Here is a 15,282-nt window from a genome sequence, read left to right as displayed (position 1 = left end):
GGACCCCACAGCGCCTCACACCACATTCAGTCATTCACACACATATTCACACTAATCTAAACCTGTTAGGGCTATAAATATCTCTGGCCATATCCGTCTACCTGACACAAGTTTTATTCATGTTATTGTAGAGTATCTGACTAGGAAACCTTTTCAAATGCCTACCATTGATGGAATGTGTGTCAGGAGTATTTTATTTTAAAAAAGTACTCAATAGTTGTTTTTACAGATAAAATATGCATTTTATATATAGAAGACAGAGATCTATTAAATGTGTTATGCTTATAGAGAACTCACCCCAATGTTAGATGTGCAAAATTCTCCAGCTTTCGAAGAGTAGGGGATGTAAACAGCAGGTACCCCTGAAATCTTCCCGTTGTCACTGTAACAAGCGCTGATTATGTCCACCAGCCTCTCATTGATGGAGTTCATGGGATACATGCACAGAGCTGATTCGCCATCGAGGTCGTCCGAACTTGCCACCATGAAGAGGACTTTATGCCACGGGCTTACCTTCCCGTACACAGTGGACTCCGTCATGGCCCGCGCCAGTTCTTTTCCAGGAGAAGCCACAAAAGCCGCTTGGACTTTGTTGTATTGGTTGTCTGCTCCACATTTTAGCTGAAGCTCTGTGTAGGAGTAGTAATGTTGGTCGTCTTCGCAGAGACGGGACACGAAGGTCAGGTTTTTGGTATCCACACCATCAGTTCGAGACAAGAGAAAATATATGTGACCGTCCTCTTTGAAGGCGTCCCTGAAATCATGAGAGTACTTTATGTTAAACGGCGGCTGTATTGTAGACGCCTCAATGATGGTCTCAAACACGACCCATTCCTTGTATTCATCGAGGATTCGCGTGCTGATGAGTTTTGAACTGTCAGAGTTTCTGTAGTCCTTCCCCACGACGAACACGTTGAAAGTTTTGCCATCTTTTTTGTAGTAAGACATGACTCCCACCACATTGACATTGTCCTCTACGTTAGCAACGTAAGTCCTCTCTCCTTTACTGTCACAGTAGTAAATCTCCTGCTCCACGTTGGACAGGTTGAGGAGGGAGCAGATGCCCCGATAGCGACTGCCACAGGCTATAAGTGACTGATTAGATGGATGGATTAGCAGAAGCTTGTTGAGATTGGGCATCGGCTTCGTGTTCTGGCAGGCTGACGCTGGCGGTGTGCAGGTAGGCGAGTCTTCTTTGGGGCCCGTCTCGGCACGAGCCTGCAGCTTGAGGGAAGGGCCGAGCTGGTAGATGGAGTTGTTGGCTCCCAGATAAATACGGCCCGTCTGGGGGTCTTGAACCACATTATTAATGGTGGTCTCAGAGTTGAAAACCGGGTGGGGGGCGTTGCTGCTCTCCTCCTGGGCTTGTGATATTGATCGGCATAAGAGGACGAGAAGAAGGGAGACCCAGCTTGCCATCTCTGTCGGGAACAGGAAAGGAGAAAATGCTTCATTATTAATGAAGTTGAATGCATATAGCAGTGCACTCTAAAAGCAACAAACGCTGGAGCTCAACAGCATTTCAGTGGTTAACATAATAATGCATATAAGCCAAGAATTTATGTCGAGGTCAGGGTCAGGAACGTTTCTAATACACAGCCTGCCGTCAAAGAGAGAATCACATTTTAACTCTCTATGTCATGAATTTTTTATTTTTGGGGACAAAAAAATGTCTTTGGGAGCTTGGTGGTCCCTGACCACATCTGGGTTTGCTGCCTCAGGGCCCATGGGGGGTCTAAACACCAAGATTTTCTACAGTGATTATGAAAGATTCTTCAAAAATGAATGTCAGATTTGAACATTTATACACTTGAACAAATCACTAAAAAGAGCAGCACCCTTTAAACACCGTTAAAGCATTTCAAGACGATGCCAGCAGACATTTATAATGTAGCGTAAAAAGTGCCATGATGGATTGTACACAGGTTTTCAGGTTTTCCACTCTGCCGTCTCAGTTCTGACAGCGATATCAACTATCAACTATCCATGATTAGACCAGAGGAAATGGTTTGGGATCCTCTGGTATTAAAAGTGCCCACACACAATCATACCCAGTGGCTACATTAGCAACGCTTCGTCTGGTGAAGCAATTTTTGAACTATGACCCCATGATATGAAAGTGCTGCAAGCTTGGCAACCATGTCTACGTCTTGGGGTCTTTATTTTGGTGTGAACTATTAAGCCTGAGCTGACCTGTGGTGATGATGCAAATTTTATCCAAGTTCACTTTATCCAGGTTTTAATGGATGGAGACAATGGGGCAGGAAATAAAGTAATTATTTAGTTTGTTTTATTTATCCACTGAGAACATTCTTACATTTTAGACTTTTTGGCCATTTTCCGGTCAAAATCTAACATAATAACCCTGAACTGGCTAATTAAACGCTGAAGAATGTTTGACACAGTTTTATATTTATTATATTTATATCTAGTTATGAATACAATGGCATTGAGCATCTCTGCTGCATTTGGGTCTGAAAACAAAACTGGAATTCAAGGAGGGGAAAAAAAATCTATAAACACACTAATCAAATCCTACTGGCCATATTTATGACTGGTAAAAAAAATTCTATATATTTAAAGCATATCTTTTTATTTGTGAAATGTTTAACAAAAAAATTGAGAATCTGTCCATCTTTTCATCTTGTGAGCTGCATGCATCACTACTCCTCCAGGTCATGCACAAAATTGGCTATTGCATCAGCAACACTAACAGTGAACTGTGATTCATAATCTCAAACATATCAAGGTATTTCTGGAGTTCAGCTATTGGGGGAAAAACCTTTTTTTATTTTTTTTTTAAAACTGCCTCCAGCTAAGACCATGTGCCGTGTAGGTGTTTGTGTGTGACTCAGATCTGTGTTCCAGTTATAAAAAGGCCATGTTATTTTGGATTTAACTGATTTAATATAAAAAATTTAAAAAAACGATCACTATTCTGCTCAGATGGGGGGGTAAATAAAAATTGAGGCCAAGAACGAGGTTTATTTAAAGTCCTTGGCTTTCAGCCCGTTTCATTTGCACTTTGTCCCCCTCAACACACAAACACCTCCGAAAACAATGTGCTGAGGAAGAACAGCGTTTTGTCTCAGGAAAACATGATCACAGAATATCATCGCGGTGTACAGACAGCATCATGTACCAGGACACAGCAGGTGCCTGCGGAGCCTTCGCTCACTGCTGTTTGCCCAAGCTGTGGTAAATATGGAACTGCAGGTGGTTTTGCAGCAGCTATTGCCCACACAACAAATGTGTGTCTGCGACTGAATGCAGTTTCGGGCTCTCACACTCTGTAGTAGCCTCCTTTCTTATTTCACCTTGCCAGTCAAATCCACAGGCGCATTCTGTCAAATGAAAGCCCCCTGATGAAACTTGCCAAAGCTGTGTTTTATTGCCTTAACCTGCCGTTGTTTACTCCACTAAGTGGGGAGAGCACTGATTAGAAACTTGGCTGAAGAGGGGCGGGGGGGAAGCACGTTAACTTCACCAGAAACACTCATTTGCATTTAAGTGCCCACAAATCGATTCAATGATTTTATTTTGCTTTGGAGTTACTGCCACAATCTTTCTTCCCACCTTGGCCAATCGCTCTGCATAAATGCAGTTCATTTCGCAGATTAAAATATATCCATTAAAATTGAAATGGTGCAGTAAAACCCCCCACCCCGTCTTTGCTTATTCGGGGACAGAAAAGTGTGTGGTTGTTTGTTTCTTACAGCTTCAATTAAAAAGAAAGGGGACAGTCGGTGTTCTGTCAAAGAGCTTTCTTGAGGTTACACGCATGCTGCAGTGGGAGGAGAAAGAAAGAAAACCCCCCCCCCCCCAAAAAAACCAAAAACGAGTGAACAATAATTTCATTTCAAAGTAACAAAAATTCAATTTCAAAGACGTTTCTAGTAGCAATTATGAGCCTGTCTCGGTTTGAAGAGACGCCAAGAAAACTTTAATGTTCAGGTTTTCAAGGAAACACCACAAAAACTGCAAGGGCTGCAAAACAGCCTCGCTGCCACAAATTGTCGGGGAAAGAAAATAAGCAAAACGTAGCGACATAGTACCGACAAGGAGATGTGTCATACAGGAAATTATTACAAAGAGAGATCTTAAAAAATAACCTTAAAATGACTGCAGAATTAAATGAAAACGTGGAGCTGCTCTTAGCGTAATAACGTTTGCTTTTAAAGGCAAGTAAGTGCAGATTCAAAACACTTTTGGCAATGCTGTCGGTTATTTTAAAGCATTTTCTTACAACGCACCAGTCTTCCGCAACAAGCTCATACTTGAGCTGCTTTCATAAGAGCAATGCATGTGTCCTGCCGTGCCATAAGACATTTAATAGCACTGAATGAGGAGACCTCAACATGCAATGTGCAACAAGTTTTGTTTAAAACTGGAAAGCACTCATTAGCGATCGAAATAGCACAGACATAAACCTGACAGTTAAGTTAAGCTTCTTAAAAAATTGATTGGTACACGTGGCTACAAACTCAAATTTTTAATGATTTTTCTGATTAGTGAGCGCAACACAAGTACGGGCAAATACTTCATGCTAAGAACACGTTCCAGTGAGGAATTTCTTGCTTTGGAAATGCTCGCATCTCTCAACGCTAAGAGAAGCTAAAACATTTAAGATCTGACCTCTAATCATTTTGTCCGTTTTGAAAAGGGCTTTAGAGTCAGACTCCTCACACATGCAGTGTGATATCTCCTCTTCTACTACAAATAATTAACTGTACACAGCAGAAAGTACAGAAAAAGTGCTGCTGGTTACGTCATCTTACTCGCTCATTCTTGTACCGAAATCTGAATCAACCTCGACCACTTATTGGAGAGATTGTCAAAGACTGAAAGAAAAATAGTTTGAGACTTGGAAGAGATCAACCATTATTAACCATGTTTGCCAAATAATTTTGACTGGAAATCAATAAGAAGGAAAAGGCATCAGGCAAAACCACCAACAATGTACCAATGAGTTTAAATTGTTGTGAAAATCTATAGGACAAAGACACAGAGCCACATAAAAATTATCCAGACGACAAATTAAGGAAAATTGACTACAATAAGAAAGAATGTCAGGACTGAGACAAATTAAGTCCATACTCTGAGAATGTTTGTGTCTAATAAAACTTTAGCTACAGAAAAAAAAAAAAATTATAAATTAATCTGAACTAAACTGTTATAAACAGAAAAACATTAGGTCATTCAAAGCCACTAATTATTTTTTTGTCCATGAACAAAACCACCCAGGCGTTCCTGTTGCTCAACCTGCTCACTATTTCATCCACACACACGCACGTGCACGCACACACACACAAAAGAACCACACACACATTTCCATAAACCCACTTGTGTTTCCATCAGCTTAATTCTGAATATGAGCTTTATAGAGCGTTTAAAGAGCCGAGGACAGAGCGCTGCGTAATAGGGGAGGTGCAGGTGAATTAGGACCCATTTCTCTTCAGACTAGCCCACGTCTCTTTTCTCCACATATTTGAAAGCTCTGGCAACTGGGCATATCATTCAACACGTGGCCATTCAAGATAAATAAATAGCTGTTAAATTTAGCAGGGCCTTGTGCCACATCAGCCTCCTGCTAATGGTGGCTTCAAATGGTCTGGAATAAATATAATGAAACACATCAGGGGCTAATAAAGGTGGCACATATGAAAAATGTCATCTTGTTAAAAAAAAAAAAAGTTGTTGCTGAATCCTGCAAACCTCACGGGGGTGTTCAACTGACCCTGAATAAAGCATCTGACCAGGTTTATCTTTGTATTACACAACATTCAAAAGAACATACTGAAGAGGCAAAACTTTTAACTAAAACGACAGTTATCTTCCGACTAAATGAGTAAATGGCTCCTGTTCTCTTAAAACATGCAAACCCAGATTAAGGAGAATCGGTCAGTTTAATGATGCACAACGTAGTTAAAGAACCTGAAGAATAAGTTGCTAATATCATTGGGCTTGGTTTTTTTTTTTCATTTAGATTCCTACTAGACCTCCTAAATGTCTTTCTTGTTCTCTTTGTCTTGCCTAAACAAACACTGAAGATGCATCAACAACCAGGTTTTGGTCAGAATTAGCCGATCTTCAGCTTGACCTTCGAATGAAGAGCAGTTGAACTAAAACAAATGAACACGTCAGAGGTTTCGCTTAGAAAGGTGGCCTACACACAAGAAATGTGACCTGAAAGTGAAGAATGTCACTTTCCAAGAAAAGTTGTGAATTTATAAAAAAGACAAACTTGATGTGAGAAAACGTAGTCTCTTACCGAAACTCTGGCCAAAATTAATTCTAGCTTTAGGAGACGAGAAAAACTGGAGATGGAAAAAAGTGAAGCAGCCCGGTTCCTGAGGTATTTAATTTCACTCCGTAATAAAAGCCACAACTATATTAAAAAAAGCTTCCAAATTAAATACTATATTAAAGTCCACACAACATTTCAAAGTTTTCTCACAATCACATTCCATTGGGCTTGTGTTTGTTTTTTGTTACACCACTACTGTTGGTACCAATAATTATATTTTTTCCAACTCCACTGCACTCGCATTGATTTCTGCCTCAGTGAAATTCTGTTTCTCGACTTTGGTGAACTGATCCGCTCATGTAAATACGTCGCGGTATTTGCCATGGGCCACATAAAACATAATCAATCAACTAATTCAAACTACTTGGTTGTTAAATGCAACCTCATTGTGAAAGTTTATTGAAGAAATGCTTTAGGTTTAAACTCCTCGAGATCATTAATGCATCAGGGAATATGGCAGAGCTCCCTTCTCTGAAACAAGATTTAAAAACACATTTTCATGAATGCCGGCTTAATTGCTGCACAGCAGGCTAGATGTACAATGTAGGTACTGCCACATAATCTCCGTAGTCTGGGTGTTAATACCACCATTTTGTCAAAATGCGCCAGCTGTTCCTGTGTGTGAGCTGTGGCGTACCAGCTGTGGTAATATTTGATGGAAAGAGCGCTACGAAAGTGGGACAACTACAACACCATGTAGACTCGCATCTTAAGTAGCAGTTCCTGTTGACTTCCTGCTCACTGGTAAATCATTGCAGGCACAGCGCCTTTTTGACCTTAACGGGGTTCCATAGTTTGTTCTTTGAAACAGCCACACGCTCACACGGTTTTTTATTATGTATTTACACCATATTATACAGTCCTTTAAGTTCACTCGTACACCGATAAGCATATTCGGATGCAACCTGGGGCTGCAGAGGTTGCCCAAGGACACTCAGACACGACTACTTTACCAATGAGCTACAGTTGCCCAAGGCAACAAAATTCCTTGGTTAGGCAAAGGATATAAAGATGGTTTGTGTTAAAATATGCAATTTCTTAGGGTTAATGTAGCATGCACAACAGGACAGCCGATGATTTACAAAGCAGCACATCACGTCTGGACAAACAGACTGTGTGCAATAACCAGAAAGGCACAGAAAAATCGGCTCAGACTGACTGACACTGAACAGAGTGTTGGAAACTCAAAAGTTCAATATTTTCTCTTCAGTGAATGCAGCATACACAAGTGCTATCATGCTGCAACAAAATCTGTAGTGCGAGAGCTGTTGCAATTGGAAGAAAACTGTGCTTGCCACTCTTAATACTGAGTTAAACAGCTAAGTTAGAGAAAGAACCATTTGCTGCTGATGCATATTATTGGCTGCTGTTTTGCAGCTGCATCAGAAAGAAAGGCTAATGCTGGTAATCTTGCTTGCCATTTTATACTTTAGCAGTTTTGCCAAAGGAAGTTAATTTGTTCCAACAGTGAGGCAGTTCTGAGTCAAATTGCTCTCGAACTGACTCCAGCAAATAATAAGACTGAACATACGGCAAAAAAAGTTGGGCTGTTTTACTCTTGAACTGCTAGAGGTAGTGTAAAATGTTTAATTTCGACTGAAGCCCAGTTACACAGCGACTTCTCTCTCACGCACATGATGTAACGTCACCTCTGCTCCAAAACTATGATTAGTTTTCACGGGAAACGAGCTAGAGCTCTTTTAGAAATGGGGTTGTTAACGGGAAATCTGAATGGCCAAATACCAAAGATCAAAAATCCACCACTAATGTCTCCGGTAGGCCTCTGCTTGTAACTGTTGCACGGAAATGAAAATCGTTTGGACTGATTTCTGATGGATCCAGGAAGATTTCGTAATACATGTAGCCGTGAGCAGAGCTTTTAAGTCTGCACTTGCCAGGCCAACTGAGCAACCAACAAAAAATGCATGACTTAAGGTGGTGTATAAATAAAATTTTAAGACTTAGCAAAGTCTTACAAATCACCTCAGTAGACTTGAGGTCATTTGGTTGTACCTCAAGCTTATTAATTTGGATACAGGGAAGATAAGTCTTGCAAGAAAAACTCTTAGGAAACTATTTACAGACTCGCACAAGGCTTATGAAAGTATGTCGCTTTGTTGGCTTGCCAAGTTCTACACACACCTTTTGTTGGCAAACGTTGCACAATTTCTTTTAGTTACTTGCTACAAGTTAAGGCTAGTCTAGACAAGAGAGGCAGCTCTCAGCAGAGGAAATGACAGATAATTGAAAAATTGTAGGTGTATACGCAACACGCACACAAACCTCACACCGGCTTTGAACCACATGTTCACACATCCATCCGTGCACCGGCTCAGGCTGAAGTGCTGACGAAGTAATCCCCCTCTGACCACACAGAGACGCTCCTCTCCTCAAACTGCCATGCTGCGTTTCTTTGACACAGTGGCACTAAAGCCCAACATGGAAGCCCTCATGCCTGTCGTCCAATCCTCTCGCCATGAAGCAAACATGCCAACGTTGGCTGGGAGAGTGAGCCAAAGATCATAAAGGATAAAGCTTCGAAGGGGGGAGAATCAGTTGTGGCTCCATCATCCGCACAAACCGCTTCAGACTGCTGACCTGGCAACTATTAGCCTGACACGAGTGCTGCTCTTGCGCAATATAACAGATACAGAAAGGAAATGGACGTAGTGGCTAAATAACAGACGCGCCACACTGAAAACATAATGGGATATATCATTCCATGATGGGATCATTCATATTCAGCCCTTATAAAGATGAGCTGGTTTCAACAGATGCCAGTTCCGACAGTGATGTGCTGGGTGTCTTTATAATCAGAGCACTTTCACTGATGTGAAAAGAGAAAACTGGGACTACAATTAAATTACTGGCCGGTCCCCAGAGGTTTCCGTTTTGTGCAGAGAGGGATCTCCGAGGATTTATGCCTTGGAAAAATATTAATAGTCCTTCAACTTCGACATGTTGGCATGCAGCATTATGAAACTTCAGTGCATTTAATGTGATAGTGCAACAATTCAACTATCCAGAAAGAAAACCTACTGAAGGGAGCAACACTCGGGTGAAGATCAGCCTTCCAGCAGGGCAACATATCTTAAAATACACCCACAGACACACAGTCAGGTACTATAACAACCAAGTCAAAGTTCAGATCTAAATCTAATTGAGAGTTTGGGCAAAAACCTAACAATACGTGTTCTCAGAAACTCTTCATCCAACCTGACTGAGATAAAGATATTTTGCAAAGAATGGGTAAAACTTGCAATGTCCAAATGTGCCAAGCTAGTAGAGATGTGGGCTGCATCATATCAGAAAATCACACAATAGTTATGTCATTAGTAAACAGACTTTTTTGTGTGTATCTCTGTGACCTTAATGGTGTGATTCATGTCATCCATAGGCACTGACTGCAGCAAGACTGTCCAACAAGCAGAGCATCTTATTGGCCTGCAATAATATAGCCTGGTAAAAAAAAAAAAAACCAGCCCCTTGTTCTACACTTTGCGTCGTACAGAGGGATTGGACCCTCGTCCATTGAGAAATGACTGATTCCTCAAGGACTCTGTTGAGGTTTTAACTTCAACTTCACAAACATTTGCCCTTCCTTCCTTCGCTGCCATTGCTAAAACTATAGGCAGACTGAAATTTTAAAACGGCGCAGGAAATTGACGTCATCATTCAAAACATCTCCTGTTCGCCAATCGACTCGGTTGAACTTCTACAGGAGAAATCCGGCTCAATGGGAGAAAGTCCAGACGGAGCTGTGAAAGAAATTAGAACCTAGCGGTAGTGCAGGAAGGCAATGGTGAGGCTAAAAATAATATAGAAGAAATTAGCAAACAATTGCTGCATTGTGTGGCAGCAAGAGAGATGCATCAATTTTTTTTTATTTCTTTTTTAATTTGACAGAATTATAAATACTTTTTTCCAAAACAATGTATGACGGCACGTTTTTGCAAACCAGTTTCTCTCAAGGACCTCTTGCCATTTTTCCTACACAGTGTGAGTCTATGCTGAAGGTAGACAGAGCTCAAGAGGGGTCTGGAGCTATGACAACAAACTGGGAAAATGGGCGTGTCCATCTTTTATTTCCTTTTTTTTTCAAAAAAAACCAGTAGGACGGGCAGAACAAGACGCATTGTTAAAGATGAGACACATGAAAAGGGAGACTATGGAGAGCACTTTTTTTTCCTGCACGTCTTCTATTCGCCCTTTTTTTCAAAAAAAAAAAAAAAAAAAAAGAAAGAAAAAGAAAAATTTTGACATGCAGACACTCTTGTCCAATCCTTACAGCGACGTTTCACAAGTTACAACGGGGAGGCTGGCGTGACGATGGCAATCCAATTTCCATATGAACAATTACCCTGCCGTCAGGGCTGGCACTTCATTTATTTCAATTTGACTGACTGGGAGAAGCTCCCTCACTAAAGCAGGCAGCCAGGCCATTGTATTCAGGGCACCATGCAGTGGCGGGGGTTTGATGAGCCCGGTCCATTTCAGAGGGATCCAGCTGCTCTGGCCTAAATATGCTAACATCTTTAAAGTTGGCCCGTGACCCAAAGAGTATGTGGATCGGGCCGGGGTACTTTTTTTAGCCTGTGTGTCCCAAATTTACTGGGTATTTACTTTGTCTCTGTGTCCTCTTATGTGTGCTGTGTATTTGTCTGCTGTGATGTATGACCACGAGTCAGGAAGGTGGGAGCCCAACATGTGCACACACACACATACACCATCCGTTTAGGCACAGCTCTTTTCCTCATTAAGGCTGATAGACTGTTTGTGTGTCTGTTTACTGCTCCGTCACCATTTTTTAAGGCTCCTGCTATCTCCCCTCTGCCAGCTGGACACTTGAGCAGCAAAAGCACAAAACCACAGGCTCAGACACACAAACCACTCGAGCCGCACAAGCATTTAAATGCGCTTTGTGTGCACCGCTGCGCACGCACGCAGAAATTTCGGCGCCCGAATTTTTCCAGCCTCATACTTTTCACAGCAGTCTCTTGTAATCTTTTCAATCTCTGTTTGTCTTTCAGACAAACACGCAAATGCAACCTCTGTCTGTCTGGGCAGATTCGGTTAATCTCCCGTCGCTAAACCACCTGCACCCCTCCTCCCTCCGACAGCGTCTCCCCAGCTGGATGCTGCAGCTCTCCAGTGGTGTAGAGTGGCTGTTCGCTGTGTGGACACAGCTGGCCGACGTGGGGAACCTGATTAAACGGCCCAGCCTGGCAGAGGAGGGCTACTTTCAGGAGCCAATACATCCTCGGCCCGACATAGCCGCCGCGTCCAGACGGTTACACACAAACAGTTGTCGGAGGCGGCCATGCATGCACAAGCTCATTTCCTTGACTCACTCAGTGATCTGAATGTGGAAAAACCAACTCTGGAGCAGCATATGAAAACTGTCACTCATTCCAAGTCTCCGGTTAGACATATTTTCACTATCAAGCCCTTAGTTTTTGTTTTGTTGTTTTTCTTTGATGCATGGATTAATTTTTTGCTAGTTCACAAAATGTCAAGCTTGCAATGTTTTGTTTGATGAATGACTTAAACCTCTGATTAGCAAAATATGTGACTATTAATTCTCCATCTATCCACTAATCAAATCGTCAACTAATGCTTTCAACCTGAGCTCAATTTGACACAAGACTGATGGCTGCAGGCTATTTCGTTTTCAACTTCCTCATGTTAGAGTTTAAAAAAAAAAAAATAGGAAAACAGGTAATAACTCAGCGTCTTGCTAAAGGGCATTTCAGCAAGTTGGAAGTTCCCTCTCGCACACAGAAACTGAAACTGTGAGCTTCAACCGGCCGGAAGGCAGCTCCCTTAATACATCCACCACCCTGAGGTGAAGCCCTGCTCATCACCCTGCTCTTACACACTGCACACTCATGTCCCAACACTTATGCAGTGACAATTAAGAAGTCAAGCCGGCAGACTGACTGCTGGGAAGGAATCCATTACACACCTTATTGGTTATAATGATTTCACTTCACGAGCATAAACGCCAATGAGCCATGAAGGTATCTTGTAATGTGGTTTAGTCTCAGTGGCCAGCTTTCCTTTGGTTCCAAGGGGAATACTGATCTCATGGTGACGGATTGCTCGCCTCCTCTCCAGCAGATATTTACATGAAACCTATGCAGCGCTCGGCATTAAGATGCAACTGCTCTGTCTTTTTAGTGGCTCTGACTTGAAGGGGATTCGGTAATACGGCTGTTTGCTTTCCTTCCAAGCATGGCATGAGAGGAGCAAAATGAATCGTGTGTCAGCGCACAGCTGGAGTCACTGTGTGTAATTTGAGACAGAATATGTACAGTAATCTGGCAAATGCTTTCAAATGGGTCAAACAAACAAATCTGTAAATCGGCTGTGTTTTGAAGTTTTGACGATGAGCTTGATTAAAAACAATGCAAAAACCTCTAAATATAAACTCGGGCTTTATCATATGTGGAATATATTCAATAGCCACACTGCTGCCGAGGATGGTGATACATTTACACGAAAGCATGTTCGTGCATTGAGGGTGGCCATAAAGAAGCATTTTACAAACGGTGTGATTTTCAAGAGCAGTTTTTTGCTTGCATGGCTGTGAATGCTGCGTCATGCAGTCATAGCCAGACAGTTTTGTATAAAAGGTAGCAATAAATAGATCTTATTGTCACTTTTGTTGTTACCACAATACTACCACAGAATATTGCGATAATACTTTTAAGTACATATATGTACAGACATCTATGTTACTCACAAACCATCATCATCACATGACACTCAAACATCACTATGCATATCCAAAGACGTACATGAAAAGTGTATAAAATATCTATAAATCAATTGCAATGCTGATAATTCACTTTTTTTTTTTTTTTACCATAATGCAATGCTCCCACCACTTTCTGTGAGCCTTTAGCACTAAACCATTAAAGATTGAGGGCCGTTAGAGTCCATCTATCTGACCAAATCAATATGCCGAGCGTGAACGCCTGACACTTGAAATATAATACCCCACCAAATGCTGCACACAAGCAGTCTGCTGCAAATGAAATACTGGACACACTGACATTGCAATGAGCATTGCAATTCGATAAATTGTGCAGCTCTAATACAAACACATTTGAATGCATTTTACTCTCTACACAAGCATGGTAGCATGAACAATAGGGAGAAACTTTGTGTAGCAAAAAAATCTGAATCTTTATAGATGTTCATTTTCGTAGTATCAGCAAAGTTTTTACCCCCTCCCTTCCCCGTTTTTACAGATACTGTGATCCAACTCGCAGCACATGTGCTGAGTCACCCGTATTGCATTTCTCCTTGCTTTCCCTCTGTATGCCATGATGCAATCTGGCGGCGGTGGAGACGGGTTGATGTTCAGAGCCATCAAAATCGCGTCTGCAATGAGGGCCCGGGGGATGCAAACCCTTTATGCAGCATTCCCCAAAACAAAGATGTTGTCTCATGCTCCACAACTCTGCACAGTAATCTTACGGCACTTCTCCAAACATTTTGGTGTTCCTTCAGTTTCCAAACATACATCGTCTAAAACGGAAATATCTTCAAACAATGAACTTGTCTTCCTATAACCGAGACAAAACCTTGCTTTCTTTTAGCCTGCTGACCTCCACTGTGGCACAACAGGTGGGCAAGGAGCAGCATTGCATTAAACTGCTTTATTTAACTGGAAGTAACCGGAAACCCACAACTCTGACATTTTGTGGCATTTTACTGTAAGTACTTTAAAGCACAGGGAGGATAACACTGAAAACGTGAGCAGTCTGGAAACTTTAATGCCTTAAAACCTTAGTATGTACATTTGGAGACGTTTTCTGGTAGAGAACGCATGCTGACTGGTCGGCTGTCTCCATTTTGCCCTGTGGTGTTTAATGTGCCTGAATTTGACAGTCGCGTGAAAACGGATTGCTTTTGTTTTATAGAAGGTAGCTGGTATTTTAAATTCAGGCAGATTTCAGATGGAGCCATTTAAAATTACCCTGTGAACTGATCTGTGTTTTATTAGGGATCTGCTGCTTCCCCTCTCTGAGGTTTGTGACTGTTGCAAAAGGCTGATTAACATATTGTTGTAAATTTCAGCTAGAGAAACCCAATCCGATAACTAATAAATGCCATTATCTAAAAACTGTTATCTAGTTCCCAACACACACACACGCACACACGCGCACACGCACACACACACATCCACAGGTTACAATCTGAACATAATAATTCATATAGTTCTAAGACTGAACCGTATGTAAGGAGACTTTGCTCTGCCAACAACAGGAGGCTATAATCCAAACAATTACCACTTCCAACTCTCTTCTGCATGCAACCATGCTGCTTGTAACTTTTATGGAGGCAAGTTCAGATACAGGCAGCACTGATATCATAACTGAAAAATCATTATGAGTCAATCATTCTCAGTATGCTACTAGAAGAAAAAAATAAATAAAAAAAGATTTTAATAGCTAATTAATTTTTTTCCCCCTCTATCAGGTCCAGCTTCTCGTGACAGACTGGCACATGGAAAACTTCCAGTAATGAGTTGCTGTCTAACAAAGATAAACTTCTGTTGTGTGCGTAAGGCGACTTCGGACAATGGCTGAACCTGATAGTGCGGACGTCGTATGTGGGAAAGCAGCTTATGACAACAAAACAATGGAGAAAGTTGGCTGCGTATGGTCACTTTCTGTTGCCAAGAAATATTTCCATCAGGCAAGCCTTCCTGGTCGTGTCTTGGTTTTGGTGTATGTAGTGTAGTCAAATATTTGTGTACTCAAAGAAGTACTGGAGCTTTAACAGGTGCTCTGTTGCCTCCCTGGCCATGTTTGTAATACACTGGTCATCTTAAAAAAAGGATTAAAACCAAATATTCACACATATCCAAACCAATGTCTGCAGGTTTTGTAAATTGTTAACTTTTTCGAGTTTTGTCCCTCTATGACCTCCAACTTCATGTATTGTATTTGGATTTATGTGAT

The 15,282-nt window shown here is 41.5% G+C and overlaps 1 protein-coding gene across 2 annotated transcripts in view; it reads right to left on the bottom strand.

The window, feature by feature from the left end:
• Positions 1–15,282, bottom strand: part of plxnb2b (plexin b2b) — a 154,020-nt gene that overhangs the window by 47,028 nt on the left and 91,710 nt on the right. For both annotated transcript variants that reach the window (XM_044124107.1, XM_044124106.1), the window contains one exon: positions 298–1,421. In XM_044124107.1, coding sequence (XP_043980042.1) covers positions 298–1,419 — 1,122 coding nt within the window. In that variant the 5' untranslated portion in view covers positions 1,420–1,421. The remainder of the gene's footprint in view (positions 1–297; positions 1,422–15,282) is intronic.

This window comes from Gambusia affinis, linkage group LG08 (assembly GCF_019740435.1).
Source record: "Gambusia affinis linkage group LG08, SWU_Gaff_1.0, whole genome shotgun sequence".
Taxonomy (NCBI): Eukaryota; Metazoa; Chordata; class Actinopteri; order Cyprinodontiformes; family Poeciliidae; genus Gambusia; species Gambusia affinis.
This window is presented reverse-complemented; position numbering and strand designations above follow the sequence as displayed.